Source organism: Pseudorca crassidens, chromosome 6 (assembly GCF_039906515.1).
Source record: "Pseudorca crassidens isolate mPseCra1 chromosome 6, mPseCra1.hap1, whole genome shotgun sequence".
NCBI classification, from domain to species: domain Eukaryota; kingdom Metazoa; phylum Chordata; class Mammalia; order Artiodactyla; family Delphinidae; genus Pseudorca; species Pseudorca crassidens.
Window position 1 is genome coordinate 113,242,942 of NC_090301.1, and position 27,148 is coordinate 113,270,089.

At 44.3% G+C, this 27,148-nt stretch overlaps 1 protein-coding gene across 7 annotated transcripts in view; it reads left to right on the plus strand.

The window, feature by feature from the left end:
• The window catches only part of NCKAP5 (NCK associated protein 5), a 1,056,356-nt gene that overhangs the window by 935,732 nt on the left and 93,476 nt on the right, over positions 1 to 27,148 (plus strand). For 6 of the 7 annotated variants that reach the window (XM_067742126.1, XM_067742130.1, XM_067742132.1 and 3 more), the window contains 4 exons: positions 11,779 to 11,880; positions 16,717 to 16,905; positions 21,964 to 25,724; positions 26,466 to 26,643. In XM_067742126.1, the coding sequence (XP_067598227.1) occupies positions 11,779 to 11,880; positions 16,717 to 16,905; positions 21,964 to 25,724; positions 26,466 to 26,643 (4,230 nt within the window). The remainder of the gene's footprint in view (positions 1 to 11,778; positions 11,881 to 16,716; positions 16,906 to 21,963; positions 25,725 to 26,465; positions 26,644 to 27,148) is intronic. The other variant, XM_067742129.1, reaches the window with a different exon arrangement.

Here is a 27,148-nt window from a genome sequence, read left to right on the forward strand (position 1 = left end):
CTTAGCTCAGTGAAATGTATTTTACAGCTAATCCTTTAATGTCTGTTTTACATATTACCCTTTCCACTGTTAATATTGAACAATATTGTAAGCTAGTAATTTTATGCCCTATATTCAAGTTGCTATTAGGAAGCTACGTAAATAACAGTTTTCAACTGATTGTTTATAACACCCTGAGGCATTCCTTACCATGGGGTAAAGTAAGAGTGGATTTAAAAAAAAACTGCTGTGGGGATGAGCTACAGAGAAACTGTGACTCAGATCTGTAGCAACAAAGCCTATAAAGCCAGCCGAAGTCATGAGTCTGAAACCCTGATAACACACAACTTCATGTTAACTGTCAAAGGAGCTGAGGCTACAGGCCTTCGCCGAACATTCAGCCAGAAACTGCCTTTACTTGACATGTCTTCACAAATGTTGTGAAATGAATTGGACTCTCCAGCAACTTGTCCCACTAGAACCAGGACTTCGGGCTGTAAAATACAGATGAGGGCTCATCACAGAAGTCATCTTCATCAACGCTCTGATCTATGTCTTACCCCAAACTCCCTGCAGGGAAAGACTGTGAGAGTGACTCTTATAGCCTGTGAAGGTCCCAGTGGTTATGTCATCTCCCAAACTCTGCATTTCAATTTGTTCTCATCTTTCCTTTAATCATGGCAGGTGGCACCCATCTTATAAATAATTCTGCAGGATTTTTTTTGGGGGGGAGGTTCTCCGAAACACTGACAAGGCACTTTCTCTTCCTAGAAGATTCTCTTCTAGTGTCAAACAGTAGTCATTTGATGTTAACGTCTCCTCATCGAAGTTGCAAGAACAGAGCGGGACCCAGGTCTGGCTTCCTGCTGGCAGCCTGGATAATCATAGAACACTCTGGCATCACAGAAGGAGCCACTCTAGTTCTTCAGGATTAGTGACTAGAGATCTCTGGGTTGCAGGCAGCTCTTTGCACAGCCCTAGCATGCGGCGTGAGTGAGGACCCTGGTTGGAAACCCCTGGCACCCCTTTCAGGAAGAAGCATGACGAGAAGGCTAGAAGCTGTGGTGTGTCCTGTGTTCACATTTGCTTAGGGACCCTTCCTGTCTCTTCTTCCAGTGCTTGTTTACGTACCTAAGGGCCATGGAGGCCCACAGCCAAGTTCAGCATTTGAAAAAAATGTGTGGTGGGCAGAAGAAGAGGGGAGGAAACTTGTATTTTGGAGAGAGTGATGGGTTCAAATCCCAGCCTCCCTACTTTCTCACCCACCGTGTGACTTGCCGCAGGTCCCTTGTTGCTGAGACATCCCTCTCCCCGCTCTCCTCCTTTTGAACTCGCCTCTGTCATCTTGCTGAGCCATATGCAGAAAAATGTCACTCTCTCTCATCTCTGGACCTTTGTACAGGTTCTGCCCAGAAAGCCCTGTTTTCCTTTCTTGGTTTCTTCCCCTGAATCATCAGTTCTTGTTCATAAAATCTCAACTTACCTATCGCTTCCCAGGAAAAGCCTTCCCAGAGCCCCCTGCTGAGTTTTCCATGGCACGTGACATTGAGGGTGCCCGGTGGCTCGTCCCACAAGCACCTTAACGGCAGGGACTGCGTTTGTCCATCGTTGTACCCTGGATTAGAGGACATAGTGGCAGGGGACGTCATGAGAGGCCCTGAAGTCTGTGCCCAGGTTCAGATCCCTGACCTGAACAGCTCCTTAACTTCTCTTGTTCCTCAGTTTATTCATCTGAAAAGTGGAGCTCATAATAGATTCTACCTTGTTAGGTGATCCTAAGGATTAAATAAGAAAAAAATTATGTCTTTTTTTTTTTTTTTTTTTTGCCTTAGCAAGGCATGTAGCAAGCACTCTATAAATGCTTGCTGTTTTCTTCAGTTTTATTTTTCAGTGAGATCCAAATATTTATATACAGAATTGCGTTTCCCTGAAAACAAGGTAGAGACCTAAGAAGGAAACATCACCGATAACAGAAATATTATCAACAATAATCATCCTCGTAAAGAAAGTATATTTTTGAATAAATGAATGATTTATGTTTAAGCATAGTGAGTGAAGATATCACATTGTACTTACAGTTATTTCTATTTTTAGTTCTACGTAGTTTATCTTGTCTAATTAATTTATATTGTTATTTTAGTAAGTTGCTTCTACCAAGCTATCATTAACCAGATTTAATTGTAGAATTAACGATATAAACTCTGCAGTCAGACTGCCTGGGATTTAAATATGGTTTATATGACCTTAGACAATATCTTTAGGTCGGTGCCTCAGTTTCCTCACCTGTAAATGGGGATAATAACAGCCCTTACTGTGAATTGTGATAAGGATTTACAAGGATAATATGCATGAAATAGATACTTAGTGCTAAAAAGAGCTCGGTGGTCACAGCTGTTGTTGTTACTGTTGTTGTTATGATTATTTCTTTTTCGGTTATGGCTTATCTGCCTCTGAGAAAGGCTCTGGGCAGGAAAGTTCCCAAGGCAACATAGTTCACTTAATGGGAATGACCCAAATTGTGGGGGCTTAGCACTTCGGCAGAAATAAGCAACTCATCTCGCAAAAGAGACCAATGAGGATATCAATTTCCTTCCTTCAGGGGAAGAGTGAACAGAACGTGGTAGAGTTTGGACTTAGCAGTAGGCAGATCTGGGAGAGAATACTGGTTCTGCCACTTACTGGAATATAGCCTTGTGACGCTGGATACTATCCTTAGTATTGGTTGAGTTCTTCATCCGTAAAAATTAAGATCTTAGCTTCTTCCACACAATAGCATGAGGATTCATGAGATAAGATCAGGGAAGGGACTCCACTCAGTGCCCTTCTTCCCCCATAGGGCAGGAGGTAAATCATTTCTTCCTAATAAACAGTGCACTGGACTCCAGTGACCATCAATGCTATTTCCAATAGGTCCGGTAAAAATAGAAGGTCAAGTTGTTTTTCTCCCTAATTCGTTTAGTTCCGTGAAATCAGAGGAAAAATTTGTTCCCCCACATGTAAAAGTCAAAAAGCTTCAGAAATCCAGGAGAGTTTTCAAAAATCAAGCTTGATTAAAAATATAAAATGCAGTGTAGATAATTTTACACAACAGCAGGGGCAATTGGAAAGCACTTATTAAAGTACCTGTTAAAGTAATTAGTGATAAAAATGGAAATTTCAAGGCACTTCTGTATCTCTTAGATCCCAGAATAGGCTCAGACTGTGCTGAATCACTTCCTCTCTCAGATCAGAGTCACAGAAAAAGACAAAAGAGAAGCTTCAAAGAGTTTTAGGATTGGGAGGCAGGTGTGAACCACTCTTAGGAACTGGCTTTTCCCAGGTCTGAGTGAGCTGAAGCCCTTACCATACATCCTGTTTCCCAACACCTGTCACTTTGCTGTTACATATTAAATACTTCTGATTCCTGTTTGTTTTATGTAAAGAGACCATGGGATTTGGGAGCTTGACAGGGAGACCTAAGCCCGTATGGCCTGAATCTTTATTGCACAGAATATTATCTTATTTATATTTAACTGTGTTGCCACACTGACCCCTACCCTCACCGCCCCATCTCCGTATCACTCTTCCTGTACCATGACCTCTTTTGCATATCCTGCCTTAAAATTGTTCTGTTTTTTTCTCATCTGTGTGTCCGGGCACCTCATTCATATCATAGGCTCCACTAACGGGCTTCTCTGAGTCTGTTCATAGTTCATAGGCAGGACTCTTACATAGTAGATGCTTCATGAATGCTTCTTGTTGGACTAATTAGAGTGGAGACTCCTGAGGGCAAGGTCTGCTGTTTATATCCTCATCCATCATCTCGCTGGTCCTCTCCCAGCAGGACCTCAGGGCACTGTTAATGGAATTTCAAAAGATAGGACAGATTTGAGACACTCCAGTCATCAGTCTGAGCTGCAGAAGCCCCAAATAAACTTCCTAGTAACCAAACCAAATGCTCCCTTAGGCAGCCACTGGGTAATCTGGTTGTCATGGTAGCAGGGACCCTTGAAGAAGGTTTTGAATATAGCTGTGGAATAATTGTTTCAAAAGCGTGTATAACCTTGGATCCCGAGGAAGTAGAAAAGAGCCATGTCATATGCAGAGGCACCATCCACAGCGAAACGGAATGCATCAGAACGGGTCACAGAAAGACGGATACGCAGGGCAAGTCTGAACGTTGTCAGGGAAAATAATAATTGCATCAAGGACTGGTGTAGATGGCTAAAAAAAATTAGCTATAAAAATTTCAGACTCTGAAGTGAGATCAAATCTTGATGGACATATTTTTTAAAGGACCTCTAAGAGAATATTCAAAAGACATTGCTCTGTGTCGCATCAGCAAGATGACCGAATGCAGATATTACGTTTTATCTTTGTATCCCCAAATGGAAATTATGGCATAATTAATTAAACATCAGCTTTTATCCAAAAATATTTTGTCCTAGGCTCAAATTTTTGTGAATCTAAGAAAGGACTATATAATACTCAGTTACATAATATGCAGTTATGTAATGTTCAGTTTTATAATAAATTCTTAATGGAACAGAATGAAACCTCTGAAATGTGAACTAGGGGTCTGCCACAATATCTCTTGATGGGGTTTGGAAGGGCTGATGAAAAATCACACTTCTGAGTGTGGCAAAATGTAAATAAAAGTGTAAGTCTAGTGTGTGAGAAAGATAAAACGGGGGGGTTTTTGGACCATCTTCTGGGGAGTAGAGCTTCCAAAGAAAAATTATCTTAATCAGGCTTCGAGTCACTTTAGGACATTTCCTTGGATTTCCTTTCAGAGCCTTGTGCATACCTGTGAAAACTGCCTTATTACCCAACAGAAGGAACAAGGAGATGTCTAATTCAAGCCATATTTAGAACAAGTCTCTTACATATATACCAAATCCACCACACGTTTTCTACCCCTGTAACAGAGGATATCCAAGAAAGGTGAACTCACAGGAAAAGCCATGAAATTGGCAAAATCCAAAGATGCTCATAGGATTTCAGAATTACGTACCCCAGACTTGCTTCCCTTGTGCTGGGATAAAAGGGGATGAAACACACTGCCTGGGGACCAGCGTGGGCTGAATTGAGGGAGCAGCGGTGGGGCTCTAGGAAGCTCTCCGGAAGCTGTGAGTTGAGGTCAGATCTCCAAGGTGGAGGCAGGACAATGTGAAAACAAAGCCACGGCTGACGAAGCAGTAAATTCTTCATCCAAGAAATCAGCCTAGGATCCAGGCCACAATGAGACAGGAAGGAAGGGGGCAGGGTACAACTATTAAAAGAACGACACAACATTGAGAAGAACAGGATACGACGAAAACCGGTTAGAACCGGCCCAAGATGGCAGAAGATTTGACTTCCAGTGGACCTTGAGCCTCCTCATCCGCTCCTTGTAGTGCATTAGCTAAGTGACACACCCGCGAGCGCCATGACAGTTCTGAGGCCAGCCATAAAATTAGGCCAAAAAGTGAGTGATGCCACGATTCTTGGAAATCCCTGCTCCTTCCCCCAAATAGCTGGAATAATCCCTCCCACTCTCTAGCCTGTGAAATTACCCAGCCCGGAAAAACTGACCACCCATATTTCGGTGCCGCCTCCCACCTTCTGAGACGGCCCACACTCTGTCTAAATAAACCTGCTTTCACTTTACTACGGCTCGCTCTTGGGTTCTCTCCTGCACGAAGCCAAGGACCCTCACTTGGTGGCCCACCCCAGGGACTCACTCAAGACCTAGGACACGACCATCCTCTCACGCCCCATTTTTCCTACAACTAGATCTGTGAAGGAGGATGATTCCTAAACAAGGTCAAGTACAAATGAGCAACCAGCCGAGATGGGGCAGTGAGAGCAGCAGCGCTCAGCAAGGGAGCAGGCAAGAGCGGTTGAGCATAGGCTCTGAGACAAGAAGTGACCAGGGGCAGCTGCTGGTATTGTGTCTCTTGGGGAGAGTGTTGAATGGCTAAAGATACCAATGGTGAGTGGGCAAACCCCAAGAAATTTTTCCACTCCTAAATACCCTACCATGCAGTTTTTTGAGAGTAGAAAAATACCTTCTGATGGGTGGCAGAGTGCATTAGGAATAGAATTCAGGGAAATGTGGTCGGTGAAGAAGGTTGAGGCCTAGATCATTTGGCAATAGCAGAACTCATCACTTCATAAATAAAATAGGAATTCAGGAATTGTCGGCAGAGAAGCCATCCCATTTGACTGGGAGACCTTTTCCACAGCGGGGAGAAAGACCTCTAGAGAATATGAAACAGGACAGGGTAGAATTCAGGATCGTGGTACTGTAGCATCTACCAAGCTTGCGTAAATCAAGGGGATTGAAGCAGATCAGATGAAAAACACTAATTCACATCCACCTTTTGTGGCTGAACCTAAATTACCCATGTTGGTAGTGTCCATTAATCAGATATATGCCATATTCACTCTCATAATTCCTTTTTTACAGGTATTTGGTTTTCTTAGTTAGAGGGGAGAATAATTGTATGCATGATTATGGTATTAGCTTAATTCTCTCACCAGATCTGAATGAAGATAAGGGAGCGATGGTTAAACAATCCTTTCTGTATGTTCTCTTTACATCTGAAATCCTGAAATGAAAAACTTCACACAATTCTTTTCAAACTTTAGGGAGTACGTCAGTAAATACAAAAGCTGCTCGTCACCCTATTTCACTTGGTTTTTCCAGTATGGTTTCCCATGTTACCCACATTTCTCAGATAATCTGCTTTTTAACCTCACCTTGTGTCACTAAATAAGGACTCGGTGTCGCCCTGGCCTCAGCAATCACTGCCTCCCAGTCGTGACATCGTCTCGGTACTGAGCAAAAATCCAAAGGCAGAATTCTGTTCAATGCAACAAGCCTTCACTAAGCATCTGAAGAAGTGCAGCTCCGTGAGTGAGGAGAGATACAAAAAATGGCAAAGCAGCCCTCCAGCCCCACTCTGAAAGGCCAGGCACACCTTGGTCTCAGTCTCGGCTGCCATCATTAGCTGGAGAGCTGCAGAGCCATCCGGGCTACTGTGAAAGGGGCCACTCCACCTCCATCCCACCAGATAATGCACAGCTGGTCTCAGGTGCAGTCCTTCTCGGCCTTGAATTACAGATTCAAAACCGTAAAATAGAAAAAAGAGCTGGCTGACTGAAGGCAGAGTAATCCACCAAAAATTATGACCCCAGCTTGTATGTCTGGCCCCGGCGGCTCTGGCATTGCCAGGTCCCCAAAGCTGACCATCGTATCTTACTCTGTTGTGAGGCGTGTGTTCAGACGGTGGATTGGTCTACACCATGGCTTGTCACACAGCTCCTCGCCCCTGCCCCTGCATCGTGACACAAAGTAGGCCTCTTCCCCATGAAGCTGAAAATCCATGTGTGAATATGTTTCTGAATGTGTATCTAATGTGTGTATATACATAATGTGTGCATATGAATTTATGTGTGTATGTGTGTCTTTATTTAGTGACTGCTCTGTTGGCTATAGAGTGCTTATCTCAGAAAAGGGTGACATCAGCCAGTTAATATTAATCCTGATGACAAACAAACCCCCAAATGATTAATGGCTCAAACCCAGTGCAGGTTTCTTTCTCGTGGAAAGTCCAAAAGAGGTACTTCTGGTCCCAGGGCAGCTCTTTTCCATTGACTATTCAGAAATCCAGACTCCTCCTACCTGCTGGCTCCATCTTCAACACGTGACTTCTGTGATTGCTGTGCTGAGTTGGCTGCATCGAACTGGTGGAAGGGGAAAGAGGGTGGAGCACCGCATATGGGAGATATTCCTGGGCCAGGACGGGTATCACTTTTGCTCATACCCCATCGGCTGGAACTACCCCTGTCACATGGCCACACCTAACTGCAAAGGGTGTTGGGAAATGTAGTCCAGCTGTGTGGCTAGAGGGTAGAGGGAATGGGTTCCATGACACCTAGCCAGCCCCTGCCACAGGGACAAAGCAGAAATCGAGGGCTTGGCCTGCATTCTCATGGAACTGGTCACCCCATTAGGGAAATAGACCCTGCAATACAGGAGCAATTCAGCAATTACGCACTTCAGATAAAGGGCCAAAATGATGGAGGACGTAATCCATCTGAGTGAGGAATCCACTGGGGGCTAGAGATGACAGACAACCCTACAGGCAGGTTTCAGTGCAATCCTGAATAGTGAGCAGGTTTCAGGCAGGTGGGCAGGAGCAGGGAGAGTGTGCTATCGGCAGACGGACAAAAGCACCAGCTCAGAAGTGAGAGGGGCCCATTCTAGAGACAGTGAAACCAGGCTGGCAGGAAGGGAGGGGTGAACAGTTACCATGAAAGGAAGCATTTGAGTGAAAAGATCTCACTGGCCTTTAGTTTGAGAATGTGTGAGGCTGGGAGTCTCTATTTCTAAGACCAAGTGAAATCTCAGTTACTGAGATATAGTATAAGAAGTGATGTGAGGTCAATTTCAAATCTATACTGAGTAATATTGTTATCTCTCATGTCTAAACACACACACATGCACGCGCGCACACACACACACACACACACACACACACACACAAAATCATGTCCGAGTCAAATCCAGGATTCATCCAGATTCGTAGGCTAAAGATTTCAAGTTTGAAAATTTTCAGGTGGGAGATTTTATCTGAATGGACACTTATTCAGTATACATGAACTGTAGGTAGGTAGTCATGTGATAGTGAATTTGCCCTCAAACTAAGCAGGTGGACTTCCTTGAAGAGGCAGGGGTACTCTCCTGTCAGTTGTACTCTGTCAGTGATTTTAATTGATTTCCTTATGTATATATTCTACCTGAATTAAGGCCAGATAACATACAACACCAGTTTGAAAAGTAATATTCTCTCTCCCTCTCTCTATGGGAATTTATTTATTATATATGTATATGTAGAAAATATAAACCTTTCATAAAAATACTTATTATAAAAGTATAACACCTAATGTATTGTGAGCTTTTGTGGTTATTTAACCATGAAGGATGTTTATGTGAAAGGATGATATTTACCTTTTATTTTCTTACCTACAGCCTTAACACAGAAGTAGATTTTATTTTCCTCTAAGTCAGTTTTTATTCTCCTTACATACATGTCAACTATAACAACAAATTATTCCTTTGTACCTTAGCATTTAAGAAATTACCAACTCTCTTATTTGTAGTGAGGTGGATGGACCTAGAGTCTGTCATACAGAGTGAAGTAAGTCAGAAGAGAAAAACAAAATACCGTATGCTAACACGTATATATGGAATCTTTAAAAAAAAAGGTTCTGAAGAACCTAGGGGCAGGACAGGAATAAAGACGCAGATGTAGAGAATGGACTTGAGGACACGTGGAGGGGAAGGGTGAGATGGGACAAAGTGAGAGAGTGGCATGGACTTATATACACTACTAAATGTAAAACAGATAGCTAGTGGGAAGCAGCTGCATAGCACAGGGAGATCAGCTCGGTGCTCTGTGACCACCTAGAGGGGTGGGATAGGGAGGGTGGGAGGGTGACGCAGAGGGAGGGGATATGGGGATATATGTATATGTATAGCTGATTCACTTTGTTATACAGCAGAAACTAACACACCATTGTAAAGCAGTTATACTCCAATGAAGATGATTAAAAAAAAAAGAAATTACCAGCTCTCAGTTATGACAATTAATTGGTATAAGCCTATGTAAATTTCACAGTACTATCTTATTATTATCCTTTCTGACTATGGCAATACCTCTCCCTACCTGAGAGGTAGGGTAAGTAGCTCCTTCCATCCCTTTGTAACAGGCAAGGAATCTGAGACAAAGAGGTTCAATTACATCCTGAGATCTGGTAAAATCTGTGCCTTCGGGCTGAAACTCAGGTCCCCTTGCCCTAGGATCTGTCCCCTCTCCTTCATGACTTGACTTATTTCAATGGAGAGAACTGACCATTTGCATAAAAGTAACTAAAATAGAACCTCATTTAGGAGGATGGGTTTATATATACACATATTCATTCAGAAAGCAAAACAATGACGTCATATATCTGGTAAGAAGTGTAACCATGAACTGAATAAGAAGTCAGATATCTAATCTATAAGGACTCTTCCCCCAAATCACATGATATACCACTCAAAATCATCATTTCTTTTGTTGAATGTCATTTCCCGTAAATTCTTTGACTCTTTGCATATTGATAAATGTGTTCTTAAGTCTTAGAATGTTATCATTCTTTTGGCACTCTCTCAATCCTTAAAACCTGTACGTGGGTGGAGAAAATATAGACATCTTTTTCTTGATGGACTACAGCAAGCACCAGTTGGGTACTTACTGAGTATGACACGTTGTGTGACAGATCCCGGGGCTTAAAATGTCTTTGATTCTAGAGGGAGCTCGAGATAAGGATTATAAATATTGTGCAGAAACAACATCCTGGCTCTAGTTACCTATTGATGTCTTGGCATTGTTGGAGAAATTAGAATCTTCAAAATAATGGAAAACCAGATATCTAGGATTTATGTTCTTTTTGGTGAAAGTAACTCCACAAACACAAATTGAGAGAAGCAAGAGTATAAGTCTGAAGCAAATGATTTTAAGCTCTACTGATAAGAAGGAGAACTGATCCATAGCAGAAAAAAAAAAAAAAAAAAAAAACTGCCTTTATTCCTGCAGATGGATGCAGTGCAATGCTACCAGAGTGCTTATCCTTCAGTGGGTGCTGAATAGATGTTTGTTGAGTGACTAACTAACCAGGTACACAGGGCTTTCACACAAGTTCAACCTGAAGGAAAATGGGGAACAGTAAATATGGCTCATTTTAGTGGAGTTCACAGCCCTGCTGACAACATGGTGGATCTGCTGGGACAAAGTGACCCTTGGGCAACCCCTGCACGCTAAGATGATCCTAGCATTAATTATTGGCAGAGAACTAGTCATCTCCCAGATCAACATCAGTATGCAGCAAGGCCTTTCCGGGGAAGAAAAGGAATAGAAAAACTTTTCAGAGGTGAGGGAGGCATCTCAGCCACGTTATTTACTTATTCGATTCGATTTTTTAGTGTCTGAAGTCACAAAAGTTGTAACCAAGACAAACCAGGCTGTGAGTACCATTTTTAAAATGTCATCAGCCTAGCAGAAACATTAGACATAAATCACGAGTTTTATTGTATTTGCAATTAAAAAGATCAAATTTAATATCTACAGAAAAGCCTTAATAATTAGGATAAAGATTAATGTAGTGAAATGTCCCTGGTTTAGCAGGCCACCCAAGCAAAGCTGAAATAAAGAATTGAGTATATAATCGAATAGCATGTGAATATTAATGCACAAAGCCCTCCAAGTCCCCAGATCCCTAATGCAATTATTTTCTATTCACATTAATTGTTCCTAACAGATGACATTAATGACTTTGAGTTAAAATGTGTGCGAGGGAAGATGTCACAAGATCAGTGCTGTTTAGAAATAAGGTCACTTTTATAATCATTTGCTCAGATTTTAACCACTACTCAACATAATAAGGTTAACATGGTGAGTGCTTTTTAATGTGAATATCAAAAGTTAATTTAATGTTAGTATCAAAAGCCAATAAGTGTATTGGGGTATTCACATTTTTCTTGCTGTTTCTTTTTCCTTACTACTTATTTTCCAACACATACCGACAGACTGTGAAAGTGTGATTATTGTTTATAATGTGTAATTGCACATGTGTATATCTAGAACACTGATAAACTCAGATAAACTTTTTTGAGTTAGGATATGTTATCTAATCTAGAAATGTCAACTCTTTTGAGATTTACCTGTCCAAGGCAAGATTTGAAACAAACAATTAAATCAACACTGTTCAAAATTTCTGCCTGTTTTTACCCAGAAACTTCACTCACGCATCTTAGATCTTTCAACCGGGGATTTGCTCTCAGATGTGGAAAGAAGCCGGAGTCTGACGCACTCACGAACTGATGTTGAAATGCACGTGAGTTTCCCTGTCGCCTTCAGAACACTTGTTCAGGTTGTTCTTTTCCTTCCTTCCATCAGAAATGATGTCACAAGTGAACCATAAAGCGCATCCTTGAAGCACTGTCAGGCAGATTAAAAATACTTTCCTTTCTTGTGTTCTCTGCAATTCAATATCATGTCCCCCAGCTGATGAAGTAAGCAGAAAGTGTCACTCTCGGCAAAAATACCATAAATCTTGCCTCGTCCCCAAGATACCTTTTTGGGTATTGATTACATCTCAAAGTCTCTGAGAAACGGCCAAGGAGCTTTTTATTAAAGCCCATGTCCCATATTACTCATCCTACTTTTATGATATGTATGAACTTTTAAAAATTCATGGTCTGTACTTTTTTTTTCTTCAGCTAGGGTTATCTTTGTGCTTATTTGGCAAAACTTTAACCAGCGTGGTTTTTAACTCTCATTGACATAAAAAAAGTATCTTGAAAAACACGAGAGCCAAATAAATATATAATGAAAAGTGTTAGGCTTAAAACAATGACAGATGGACATTTGTGGATGACTGGCCTTTTATTTTACTGTATAATTTTATAAGTGTAGCTAGGAGAGTCTATATCGAAGGTAAATATTCTCAAGTTAGATTGGAATTAAATGTCAGTGGAATGCTGTCGCTTTAAACATTCATGAAGACCTTAATGGCATCCAATCTATAATATGGCCTTAAGATCAGGAATTTTTTTAAGTTGCAGTTTTTATCCAAGAAATCCTTGCCTTCATTCTCTGTGTCTCTCTCCTTTTTTTAACTAAAATTATGGATTTTGTATTGCATTTCTCATAGTAAGGATGTTAAAGCATATGAGTGCTTCAAGGTGGTAATCTAAAATACACTATGGGAAAAAGACACTTTGAATAGTGTAAATGGTATGCTTTGCCAATTAAATCAACACAATTAGGATAATGTTGCAACGGAAACAACATACATCTTGTGGCAAAGAAGAATTTTAATGATAATCATTATCTATTACTAATTACGACTCTTCTCAGGAGGATGTTTTGGAAGGAAGTCTGTATACGTGCAGGAGTTCTGCTGATTGTCAGGGGCCTTACTTGGAGCTATCTCATAGAGGCTGGGACCTGGGCCTGACATCAGAATGTTGTATTGACTGGGTGACCTTGGACAATATTTGAACACCTCAGTGCCTCAGCTTCCCCTTCTGGAAAATGAGAAAAAATGATGATTTTTTTCTATTTCTGAGAGTTGTAGTGAGGATTAAATAAGATAATGTATAAAATGTACATAACACAGTAGCTGCTAACAGGAGCCATAACGAAATCTCCGCTGCTTTAGCCCTCTTGCGTTCTTATGTATTTGGCCGCGTGCCACGGCCACAGAAGAACATGGCGAAGGTGGAGAATGAGAATAGAGAAAAGTGCCTACTGGTGTGTCTCTACAGAAGGTCACGTCAGTGACCCGTGGAAATAAAGTACACACACTTCTGGCTGTTTCTCATCACAGCGCCCATGTGTAAGACCATGATGGCATATTAAGAAGTGTAATGCATGGTCCCTTAGGGAGGCTATAAAGCATAATTTTGTTGAAAAGCCAAGACACACACATATTTAAAAAAGAAACATTTTTAGTAATAGTAGTGAAACCTGATAGTTACTAAGTTTTACTGTCACTAGTAGTTACTAAGTATCATTAAGCGAACTACTACTAATTGGCAGGGGCTGTTCACATTGATCTTATGTGGTAGGTGCTTTCATTATCTCCAGGTAGAAAGAAGGAAACTGAGGCATGGAGGAGTTAAATAATTTTCCCAAGGTCAAAGAGTTAGCCAGTGAGAGAGCCAGGATTTAAACCTTATAAGTGGCCTTTGTGTTCAGCCGCTCAATCACAGAACAGTTATTTGTTGGAGCAGGCAATCCTACATGATAATCATGTGCTGATGAGGGAAGAAACTTCAGGACAGAGGAGCTCACTTTTCAGCCATGATGTCAGAGATTCTGGGTCCCTTATTAAATTCCAACATTGGTTGCCCAAGGTCAGGGAAAGGTGGGAGAATTTACCAGTAGAGAGGACTCGCCCCTTCCTCTTCTTGGCAAAGAATTACTCTGTAATCACCCCACCACACACACACACACACACACACACCCTCCCCAGTACACTGCACACACACACACACACACACACACACACACACACCCTCCCCAGTACACTGCTCACACACACACACACACGCACACACACACACACACGCACACACACACACACACCCTCCCCAGTACACTGCTCCAAGGGAGGGCTCACACCACTCCTTTCATCCTCCTCAGCATAGCCCAGGTCACACTGTGAGACACACAACTTGCTACCAAGTAATGCACATGAGAGGTAATCATCTCTCATCGCTCCTCCTAGGCTAGGGGCTTTCTACTCAAAGCACAGGCCCTGGGCCAGCAGCATCAAAGCACCTGGGAATTTCTTAAAATACTACATCTCAGACCCCACCTCAGAATTACTGAATCAACGTCTGTATTTAACAAGATCGGGGATGACTTCTGTGCCCATGAAAGGATGAAAAGCCCGGCTTAGAGGACACTTCTGTGCATAACTACCCCAGCCCTACCTGACCCACATGACATTGATGGGCCTTCCCCACCTCCCAACTGTGTCCTCCATCACATCCGGGCATCTCAAGTTCAAGGTCAAGGGAGAGGCAACAATGCCTCCCTCCTCCAGCTCATCTTCTGAGTTCTAGTCCTGTCATCTTAATCCAACATCTGTATCGAGGTGCACACATGTGTGACAACTGGGCAAGGAAGCTTATTTGTTAAATAGAGGCCTGGGAACTGAGTTGAGTTGTAAAAATAGACAGTATTTTGATAGGTGAGGCGGGAAGGTATAGATGGGAAAGACAGAAATCACAGATAAGCTTCAGTACTTTGGGAAAAGGTAGAATATAAACGGTGACTGACACCTGCGCAGGGCGTGAAAAAAGCCATGGGAGAAGTTTAGATCGGATGGCCTCAAAGGACATGGGTGTGATCTCTCTCCGGATAGTAGACGCAAGTTTCAGAGCAGAGGTAGTCCTAAATAAAAGCCACCACCCTGCTGAACCAAACAGCAAAATACCAGAGAATGGGACGGAGAAAAGAGAAGACGCACAAGTCCAAGTGGCTCACGATGTGGTATTTCTACAAGTCTGTTCAGGGCATGTTCCAGATGTGTGTGCCGTGCCTGAGGCCTAACTGCATCGTGCTCCTGTGCATTGGGACCACGGGCAGAGGGTAGTTGTTGAGATACAAACGTGAACTCCCCTTAACTAAGTTACATCTGGCAGTAAATGAGGTCATAAATCAATAAGTATCGCTGAAAGCTGGATTTTAAGACGACTTTCTCCTTTCAGTGGTATTTAGAGCCAAATTTCAGGGGGAAAAATAGAGTAGTAAAGTTCCTTGGCATTTTCAGATCACTTAAAGAGATTATCGTGCAGCCAAAATGAAGTATCGATAGCAAGGCAGATGCCTGATATTGAAAATCTAACATTATTAAGCATTATGGATATTGATTAGACAGCAAATTAAACATGCCCTCTGTACCAATGCAGGGATTTCCTATTGACCACGAGTGCTCCCAGAACAGCATTACCTTCCTTCCCCAAGCTGGTGTTTAGTCATCGTCAGTTGGAATTGCATTTGGAGAACAGTGATATGTACCCAGGTACTAAAGGCAGCCATAAAGTGTCAATAGATTGCACAAGTAAGAGACTTGCCATTCCGCCAGTGACACAAAGACAGATGGTTTCCCATCAATGAGTTTCTGAGACAAAGCTTTTCTAGATAGGGGACAGGAATGAGACTGTAATGGAGAGATCCCATTCTTGTGATCGGGCTGCTAAATTAATTTAGCCTGTCCAGTTAGTGGAGCTTCATCTGTTACATTAGGGGCCTATAATGTGGCTGTCACGACGTTCTGGGGTGTCTACAGCTTTGTCACCTGTGCCTTACGCAGACCCACTAGAATTCTAACTGCTTGGATCCTTCTGTGCGGGACCCAGATCTGTTTGATGTGAGAATCTTTACCATTTGGATAGCCAACTGATATGAAGAGTCCTAGGATCTTTACAACAGAGCCTCATGATTCCCAGGTTTGGTGTTCCATTACAGTACATGGCTTCCTGGGCATTCGATCCCAGACTTATAATGATGTTATCAGAGCCATAGGGATTATAAGAGTGATCTGGGAGAACTGTCCCACCCTACACCAGAAGACAATAAGGTCCATGGAAGTTAAATGCTTTCTTTCTCAATATCTCATATCTGGTGGCACTGGTAGCCTGAGAGCCAGGTCGCTAGACTCCAGTCCAGGGCCCATGCTCTTGAACCCTTAAGCCAAAGGTGCTGCTCTGTCTTCTTCCTTTTGTAGCATTAAAGTCATGTCTTGATATTGATCTGATTCTTTAACCAGCATGACTGGATAAAATGGAACACTCCCAGTGTCATATTTCTGCCTAACGATGGCAGCTCATAATAAGTGAGCACCTGCTTAGGCCAGATCCTATGCTGTATGCTTCTCATCTAGAAACTCACTTGGTCCTTGCAGTGACCCTAAATGGTGCACGGTATTATTATTCTTCACTTTTTAAAAAAGAAAATGTAGCTCTAAAAGATTACATCATTTCCCAGGCATGTTAGTCAGAGTCATAGCCAAGATTTGAACCCCTAGTCTGTCGACCCCAAAGTCTGTGTTTCTAACCACAGTGCTGTATTCGCTCCTACCTCATTATGATGTTGAGCTGGGATTTCCTCTCTCCCTTAGCAAAGTCCTCGCTCAGAGCTGTCCTGCTTTTTTTAGGAATGCCAGCTGAACACAAAATCAGGAACCCCTGCTTTGAAACGCCCTGGCATGGGGGTTGCCATCCGCGGTCATCTCTGTACTCGAAGCAGCTGTAGCAGCAGCGAGCTGTCTCTCTCGAGCGCCTGCAGCGAATACTCCAGCGGCTCCTCCTACACGTGGCATGATGGGAAGAACCTCAGGAAAAGGGTAAGGCTCCTTTCAGGGCACTGCAGCGTCAGAGAGAACCAGAAAAGAAGCCTCTTCCGGTAGGAAGGCGGAAGGTGGGAGGGAGGCGAAGAAGGAAATGACCATTTGCTGAGTTCTTGTTTGTTTACACTTCTCCCCATCACATGGAAGAGGAAATTGGCTAGAGACGGTTAAGTTCCTTGCTAGAAGTCACACAGCCAGTGATTCAACCTCAGATGACGAGGCCATCATGGGAGGGAGTTTGGGAGAGAAAGACATTTTCCCTTCTGTGCTTCGGTGGAGCCCACCGAATTCCCAGATTTACCTCGAGTTGGAACTGGAGCCCTGGCCTAATGGAACTGACCACGCTTCAGACCGACTAAGACATTTTCAAGTAGTTTTATGGACATCGTGCCTGTGATGCTCAGAGAGACTTGTTAATGTCCGCTGCAAACGAGAGTGGACTTGCCCACGTGCCAAGTCATTCCAGACTGAGCATCCCGTGAGAACTCAAAGAAAAGGTTTTCTTCTAGAGAATAGGGAGAGCGGTGCATTCTCTCCGAATGGATGGCCGAAAGGTCTGGAAGTATCATTAGCTTTGTAGGAGTTTACTGCTCAAAAATAGCATGTATTATATTGACCTTTAATCAAGGCAATAGCCTCCTAAAACACTAATATTATGGCTGTAAGTTAGAGGGTGGCACAGTAGAGAGGGAGAATTCCATGGTAGATGACAAGCGCTATGGCTTCAGTGAAAGTCGAGCATGTCTCTACTTAGATGCCAGGAGTTCCTCTACCAGATTTTTAAATAACTCTTACGGCTGGAATGACTCCCATCTGTAAAGTGGGCTCACCCAGCTGAAGATTCCTTCACGATTTGAATAAACATCTTTGCACACTGGTATAAGCCAGGAATCTGGAATCGCTGTTTCTGCAGTTTCCTAATGTTAAAGAGAAACAAAGAGTACAGGAGAATGGAAACCCTGAATTCGAATATTTGGAGATCGGTTTTCTGTCATCTGTATAAATTTAGTTTATGACTTCAGAAGCAAAAGAAACCAGGGAAATTCCATAACTGCCAGAAAATTTGGGTGAGGGAGGAGGTTTTTCATACTCTGAACAAGAACTCAGAACAAGATTGCAAGCTTGAATTTAGAGCTTATTCCCTCGGACTCAGACTTACAGTGCAAAGTGCGGAGGCTGGGGTGTTATCAGAATTGCTCTTTCTAAGGAGCTGTTCGGAGTTCTGAATAATGACTGCTAGGAACCTGGCCCTTAGCAGACTGGGGAGGTGGGGGGGGGGGATGTTCCCTCTCTTTGTCTCTGAATATTGCTGGCTCCCAGAGCCCCCTGCTCTGCTCTTTTCATTCACAGCTCTTTCTCTCTCTCTCTGAGCCTTTTTTCTTTTCTTTTCTTTTCTTTCTTCCTTGAAATTTTTCCAGTTAGAACAACCCTCGATATCCTAGGGACATCTCTTCCCTGAAAGAGGAGAAATAAGGTTCTTAAGACACTTCATACACACTCCGTTAGCCATCATCTGGAGATTTAACAGTGTCCCGTCTCAAAATGGCTGTGGAGTACCAGCGTGCCTGCCACATCTCCCAGAGAAAAGTCCTAATTCTCAGGGATCCAGCAAACTAGACCCAGTCTCATGAAGACAGTTTATTTTATTTTATTTTATTTTATTTTTATTTGTTTATTTATTTTTGGCTGCGTTGGGTCTTCATTGCTGCGCACGGGCTTACTCAAGTTGCGGCGAGCAGGGGCTACTCTTCGTTGCGGTGCGCAGGCTTCTCATTGCGGTGGCTTCTCTTGTTGCGGAGCAAGGGCTCTAGGCGTGCGGGCTTCAGTAGTTGTGGCACACGGGCTTCAGTAGTTGTGGCTCGCGGACTCTAGAGCGCAGGCTCAGTAGTCGTGGCGCACGGGCTTAGTTGCTCCGCAGCACGTGGGATCTTCCCAGACCAGGGCTTGAACCCGTGTCCCCTACATTGGCAGGTGATTCTTAACCACTGGGCCACCAGGGAAGAAGTCTTGAAGACATTTTAAGTTGATATTATTTAAGGAACTTCTTAAGTTCTTACCATGTACCAGGTACTCATTTAGTATTAACTTACATAATAAATTCATACAATAAAAATTTGAATGTGAATATAATATTAACCTATGTAATAACAAATATATGACCAATGGTTCTTTAGTAGTTCATAAGTATTTTTTTTAATTTTTTTTTGTGTAGAAACAGAAGGGAAGCCTACATGAAATGCACTGGCCTGCCCTCCATGGAGGAATCTGGCTTGTATTATTGAGTAATGACCACATGTCAGCTTTGTCAGCTCTTCATAAGTACTAGCTCATTTAATGCTCGTGCTAGCTTATTAAGTAGGTTCTCCTATTTCCTCCATTTCACAGAGAAGTAAACTGAGGTGCTGAGAAATTAAATATCCATCCCAAGGTCTCATAGCCAGTAAGCGGAGCTGGGCAGTTGGTTCCAGAACCTTAACCATTCTGCTAGACTGACCTCCTTGAATCAGCCTAAAACGTGGAGGAGTCCCAGTTGTTGGGATGGGTTTGTTTCCATTAAGACCAAGAATGTCATTTAAAAAAAAAAAAAGAATGTGTAAAACTGTTGTCTAGTCAAGAAATAGGAAAGAACTGTGGGCGTTAAACCGAGGCTCCTACCTTAGCAGCAGCATCTTTCAGCCAGCTGCCCTGCTCCCCAGAGCAACTCTCTTCTGACTTTTCCCTGCAAAGAATGAAGCCACCAATATGAAATGCCAGCTTCGTCCCACCATCTCCCCAATAGGAGATTCATGCTTTTTTTCAAGTTTCAAGATTATCCTCAACCTTTCTCAAGCTATTAAATACCATGACCTCCTTTGGAAAACTGTTGGAGGAATGTGGCTAATCTCACAGGGTGGGGAGCCAGGGCCCTGGGAGGTTTGCAGCCTTGGGCCCTGGGATGATGCAGACCGCAGCATGGGCAGGCTGCGGGGAGGCAGAAGGGAAGTGGGTAGGCAGACACAGAGCACATCTATGGCAGGAACAAATCTGCCCCTTTCAAGCTCTAAGAGGGTGCTTTTGCCTTGGCTTCTCTTCTTTTTTGTGAACGTGACATCAGGATCATGGAAATTCTTAGAAACCCAAGCTGTGGCAGTCTGCTCACTGGTCAGTCTGTAATACCCAGACTTACCGAAGGGGTTTCTTCTGATCTCCGAAGGAGCTTTTAATGGCACAGCAGAAGAGGAGGGGGAAGGGGAAGCATCACCAAAATAGAATCTATGCACAGCAACTTCGGACCCTGGAGAATTTTCCAAAGAGAATATATAATTTGACTTAAAACCAATATGCATATAACAAATAAAGAAAAAATAAACAAGACATATTGTTGATGACAAGATTTGTATGATTTTTAACAATCATACAATTTTTATGAGAAAGTTTTAGATGTAAGCAGATGCTCACAGCTTACTAAAAAGCTGAGATTCCAAGGCAAGTTTCTGACATGGAGTTGACCTCTGCTTATGAGCGCTCAGGTGTTCAGAGTCCTGGAGCAGCAGGGCAGCTGGTGTGGAGGTGCCAACAGGAGCTGTACTCTTAGCCAAGACTGGTGCAGAGTGCACATCTGAAACCACCAGATTCATGCATAGACATTCTTCATCGTTAATTATATAGCCTTTTAAAAGAAAAAAGTCATTAGGTCAGAGCCTCCCAGTTTCCCCGAGTGCCAGTTTGTGATTAAACTCTGCAAGTTCCATTCAAAAGAGGGGTGTTGGAATAACCTATGGTCTCTATTATGACTTTGGCTAATACAGAGGGTAGAACAGAGGCTAAGCTTCATTCCAGCAGTATCGCATCCAGATTGACGGTGCAGTCTCTAGAGCCAGATTGCCTGGGTTCAGATCTCCACACAGCCACTTCAGAAGTGAGTCATAGGAAGGACCCAGGAGACCAGAGTTCAAACCTTTGCTCCAGCTGTTCCTTAACTATGTGATCTCCAAAGGACGGATCTTGCTGAATCTCACCTTCCCGCCTAGTAAAATAGAACTGATAATGTCTCCCTCATGGTATTGTTCTGAAAATTAAATCAAAGCACCGGGTCAGGGGCTGGTACACAGCAAATGCTTGGTCAGTGTAAGCTTCCTCCTCTGCCATTCTGTTTCTTGCTAGCAGTAATTTGATAAATATGAATGTCTGAGTAGAATGCCATGTTTTTTTCTATGTCATTTCTCGGTCACTTCTCCAGAACTAACACTGGTATTTGGAGAAATATGAAGAACAGGAAATTGACCTTTTGAAGTTAGTAGGTGAACCATTGCTATGACTTCTAACAGCAAATGCCCAGCTGCTCTATCTGTGTAAACATTTCACAGATGTTCACTGCCTATCAATGAGTAAAGTCATGAAGCCACATGGCATTCTAACTTTCAGTCTTTAGAATGGAAGGGACCGTAAAGGCAGGGACCAACTCACTTTTCCATTTACCCTCTTTACCTGCCGTATACACTGAGCAGTGAGCCATAGTGTCTTCTGGTTACTCCCTAAGTGTTCCTTAAGCATACTTTTCCAGTTGAGGTCTTTGCCCTCCCATTTCTTCTACCTGGAAATCATTTCCTCTACTTTTAAACTAAGGCAAACCTATCTCTCTTTCTAGGGCTAGGTTTATTTTTTAAAAAAAGAAAAGAAAAGGAAACTTATATGCTTTTTGTGTTTCTTTTCCAAACAGACATGTGGTCTCCCTCGTCTGAAATTCTGGAGTACCTGCTACCCCTGTATGTCTCATATGATCCCTTGACTTATGGTTCCTTGAGCTCAACTCCTCCTGGGGGTTGCATGCTCCTTGAAAGCAGGGTCCTCATCCTCTACTTATCTATATCATATGCTGCTTAGCTCAGGACCTGGCAAGGTAGAGAATCACTGTGTAGTTAATGAATTAGTTTGAATTAATTAATGAATAAATGCATTTATATGTGAATATTTATCAACCACTAGAGCGAATTAAGTCTAATGATGGCCTTTTCCTTTTATAAATTGGTGATCCACAGAGCTCAATCATTTCTCATGTCTCCTTTTCTCTCCTAGCAGTCATCACAAAATTGGGACAAAAGGTTAAGTATTGACTCTTCACTCCCTAGTGGCTTTGCTAGTCCCACAGATGAACTACCTCCGACTCGCATCAAGGAAAGCCACATTTTGGAAGGACTCAGAAAGCTCCAGAAGCGAAAAGTGTTACTTGAACCCCCATCAGTGATAACCAAATGGGGTTATAAAGATTGCATGAACTCCAATGAAGGAATCTATTCGCCAGGAATTAAAAGTAGCAGCCTCAAGGAATATCCCCCCTGCAAACCCACGGACACGGGGAGCCCCTGCAAGGAGCCCCACAAGGCATTTGCTTATGACACAGATTCTCACGACGATGCCGAAGAGGACCCTTCCTCCTTAGCCTCGCTCCAGGCAGTTCCGCACCAGGGCTGCAGGCTGCACGGTTGTAAATTAACCCACAGTGTTTCTGACAGTCTCTTTGGCTGGGAGCTGAATGGCAGACACTGTTCAGAAGTCACTTCCTCCGTCTACCCCTGGGAAAGGCCTGAGAAGCTGACCAGTTGTGCTAGCAGCTGTCCCTTGGAGCGGAAGCAGTGCCCAAGTGCGCAGGGGCCTCAGGTACAGAGAGAGAGGGACCCGCACAGCCAGGGCTGCCTGTCTGTCAGTCTCCAGCTCTCAGACACTGATGACACCGAAACCCTGGATGAGCTGCACATAGAGAGCAGTGATGAGAAAAGCCCTTCCGACGTGTCTTTGACTGTGGACGCCGACAAGTCTGTGGAGAACCTGGACGTCCACGTGGGATTCGGAAGATCTCAACGTGGGTCTCCTGAGGAGGAAGATAAACAAGTGCCCGTCCACTTCGAGAGCAGGCCAAAGACGTTTAGTTTCATTAAGCAGCAAAGGGTTGTAAAACGGACTTCCTCAGAAGAATGTATTACTGTCATATTTGATGCAGAAGATGGCGAGCCCATTGAGTTCAGCTCTCACCAGACTGGCCTGGTCACTGTTACCAGAAAGGAGATTTCCATCCATCAGGCCCCTGCTGGGCCCCAGACAGAACACACTGAACTTTTACCTCAGGGAATTGCTCACTTACAGCCAGGGGCTGCTGCTAGAGACTATCCTTTCTTGAAGAGATCTGAAGAGGAAACTGAGAGAAACATTCCAAGACAAGAAGTAGACGATGTTGCCGTGACACCCACTGAATCCTTCCACCCCGGGACAGTGACGCAAAGCACTCAGCGACAAAGACTGACCAAACCAACACACGCTCCATCATGCCAGAGTCATTCTAGGTCCTCTGTGGCCACGGGCATCTATCAGAAGAAAAGTCTGACAAAAATACCTACCAGGGGCAAGCCTTCACCTCAGAAATCAAGGATAATGGAGCCTGAAGCCTCCCTCACGGTCCCCTCAGCTGGCCCAGTGCCTCTTGAGAGATCACCAGCTCCGGGGAAACTCTCACGGTTCAAAAAGTCTGAAGGCCCAGAGCCCCTCTTTGCTTTACCGCCAGATTCGCACATTCCAAAACCCTCCACGCAGCTCCCTCACGGCTCCAAAATCTTCAGCAGAAGGGACTGGGCCCAGTACTCCAGGAGTCAGATTCCAGCGTCACAGCTGCTGCCCAGGCCCCCCGCCCAGCCGAGTGACGATGGCGAGCCCCCCACGAGGGATAAACACTGTGACCCGGGGCCAGAGGCCGGGCTGAGATCGCCCTCCCTGCCGTCCCCTCCAGGCAGGTCGGTCTCCCTGCTCGCCAGGCCCAGTTACGACTATCTGTCGCCACCTTCATGGGCCAAGCCAGAGAGCGGGGTCCCCAGTGAGGCGGCGAGGACAGTATTGAAATCCCCCCCTCTGAAAGGATCCTCTGCTCCAATTATTTATTTTAATCAGACCGTGACAGAAGTGCAGGGGAAGAAACCTTCTGTGGCCTTCAAAAAGCCAGTCTTCGCTCCCCCTCCGCCCTCCACAGAAACAGCGATCCAAACCAGGTGCCCTGCTCACAGCCCCTCCAGCTCGTTTGCTGGGATGGCCCCAGGGCCCCCAAAGGTCTCTCCAAAGAGAAGTGTCCCCAAAACCCCACCTCACCAAACACTTGGGACCACACAAACGGACATAGGGTTACGGACTCCCAAGAACTGTCCTGCTACCCATGAGCCACTGGAAATACCGTCTTCCAAAGGTGTGTCTCCAGCGAGAAAAGGACAGTTGAATGACAGTGTCTCCACACCCCCCAAGCCTTCCTTCTTAGGGGTAAGTGAGTCGCCATCATCTCAGGTTAGCAGTCCCTCATCAGCACCCTCCAAAAGCCACAACACCCCGCAGGGTTGTCAAAACCCTCATGAGAGAGGACTGAAAACTCGCCTCCCCGTTGGGCTCAAAGTCTTCATGAAGTCTCCCCAGTTGCTCAGGAAGAGTTCTGCAGTGCCAGGGAAACATGAAAAAGACAGCCTCAACGAAGCCTCGAAAAGTTCCGCGGCTGTGAGCAAGGATAAGCCAGGGACCTCCAGGAACGCCAGCAGCCTTGAGACCACAGGAGGCGAACGAAGTGCGTCTCCACTGGGTTTACGAGCACAGGAGAGTTTGGCCGAAGGGCCTCCCCTCGAAACAGCAACGCCAGAGTCACTGGAAAGTAGCACCCCTGGGGCCGATGGAAAAGATGCGGTAGAAAACAAGTCTGTGAAGAGATCCCTGTCCTCCAACAAACCGCTGCTAAAACCAGCTCTAGGCATGAACGGAGCCAAAGCCCGCAGCCAGAGTTTCAGCGCTCACTCAGGGGACAAGCCCCCCACGGCCTCCGTGGAAGGGCCAGGCAAGGTCCGGACTCAGATTATTACCAACACTGCTGAGAGGGGCAACTCCCTCACCCGGCAGAGCTCCTCCACGGAAGGCTCTCCCAGCAAGACCGCGTCTGCCCCCGTGTCTGACGGTCTCCCCGGTGCTGGGAGGCCCCTGGGGCATCCTTCCTCCAGGCAGGGCTCCCTGGGGAGTACAGGCAGCTCCAGCAGCCAGCACGGGAGTCCAAGCAAGTTGCCTTTGAGGATCCTTCCAAAATCCGAAGGGCCCCCCGCCCCACCCGGAACAGAAGAGCAGCCGGCCTACGCCCAGGGAGAAGGTGCCAGGGTGACTGCACCAGAGGAAGCAGCCAGCGACCACGGCAGGTGCCCGTCCACCCCAAAAGACGGCCCGGGAGCCCCTCAGAGTCCGGGGAGGACACGGCATCCCAGCAGTTTTGAAACCAGCAGGACCTCCAAGCTAGAAACTTCTGGAAGGTATCCAGACACGTCTACAACCAGGACCGGTGTTGTGAGCCCAGAAGCCCCCCTCTCACCCACAATTGAAGAAAAGGTCATGTTGTGCATTCAGGAAAATGTGGAAAAGGGCCAAGTGCAAACAAAGTCCACCTCTGTGGACGCGAAGCCAAAGCCCGGGCCTTCTTTTGCCAGCTGGTTCGGTTTTCGGAGGAGCAGACTGCCGGCTCTCAGTAGCAGGAAGATGGATGTCTCCAAAACCAAAGCAGAAAAGAAAGATGCGAAAGGTTTGGGGTTTGGAAACAAACAGCTAAAATCAGAGAGAAAGAAAGAGAAAAAGAAGCCTGAGCTACAATGCGAGATGGAAAACGAACTTAACAGGGACATCGAGCTGGCAGATGGTCCAGACAGTGGTTTACAAAACAGAAATAACCTGAAAACACCGCCAGACATTTATGACCAAGTGAAGTTTGTATCGAGGAATAGACCCAGCCCTGTTCCGTGTGCAACGAAAGACACCTTTATGACGGAACTCCTAAACAGGTAGCGTGTTGGCAAAGAGGGTGGCAGTGTAGAGGGCAGTGCAGAACCCTACCCTCTCCTCACCCCCCAACAGGGAGAGTTGTTTGTTTCCTGCATACTGAATACCAGTCAAGCATGTTTCTCATACAAGCAGAAATTCATCGTAGCAATCTTCTACACATTAGCCAGAATTTAAACAATGAAATAAAAGTTAGCAATAAAATGGTAATTTAGTCCACGTTACTTTGGTAACCAAACCAGTGGTCTTTGAAATTAAAGAATGGTAAGTTTTATCACGGTTGATGGAAATCCAGCCTACAGTAGAAATCATGAATATACCCACATGGCACGAAATGGAAGAAAACTACACATACGTTTTTAAAGGATGCTGACCCCACTGATCGTACCGAGCAAACTTAGAAACTTTCCAGAGGTGATTACAGATTCTGCTGATCTTAAGCCAGAAATATATTTAGCAGTCATTCCCCAGTGGTTTTTACTCTATTCCCTCACACACACACCCGCCATCTCACAAGCAGTCATAAAAATAAAAATAAATCATTGCATTATCAAATCTAAATTGACACACTACTGGAATAGCAGATGAAGATTTGACCAAGGCCAGTGAGACACACTTATCACTCAAGGGTTTAAAGACAAAGAGACACACGGAGGTTACTTTAAACATTAAAGGATTGGGAAAAGTAGAGCGATTGCAGACGAGCAATGTAATTGATCAGAGGAATCACTTTCTACCTGCAGAGTTGATAAGAAAGCAGCTCAACAGACCGAAAGTGGATCAAATAATGTTTCCTGCAGGAGCGTGTTAAAGGGCAGCTCCCAGGGCTCTTGTGTCACCGGCAGCTCTATCGGCACTCAAGGAACCCACAAGAAGAACATCAAAACCAAAGCAGATATGGAAATACCGAAAGGCTCCCTGGTAAGTCTTTTACCATCCTGGTTATGAAGTGTCAGGTTCTGAGATGGGCTAGTTGGGTTCTGTCTACCCTTTGCTGATGAAAATATATAGGCAGGAGAGTACGGGGGAAAGGGAAGGTTAAAGCCAAAGAGAAAAAAGAGGGAAATCTTGGTGACGCTGTAGCGGAGTGACGGCAGTTAGATTGGAATGGGCCTCGCTCCCTCCACTCTCGCTGCCTTTGTAGTTCTCTTTTCAGAAGGATGGTATAATCACAGTGCAGGCAAATGATGCTGCGAGTGTCATCTTCCAATTACACCCTTGTGCTGGGAATTTGTCCTGATGATGCTTTCCATCATTTCCAGCAACGCAAAAAGGAACGAAAATGATTGTAAAAAATAAAAGTGCAGAGCAATTTAGGAGAACATTGGCTATTTTGATGATTTGATTTAAGCATTTTTCCTAAAGTTGTAAACACCGACTTATCCTACCTAAGACAGAAGGTGTTAAGACTTAAGAAACTTATCCT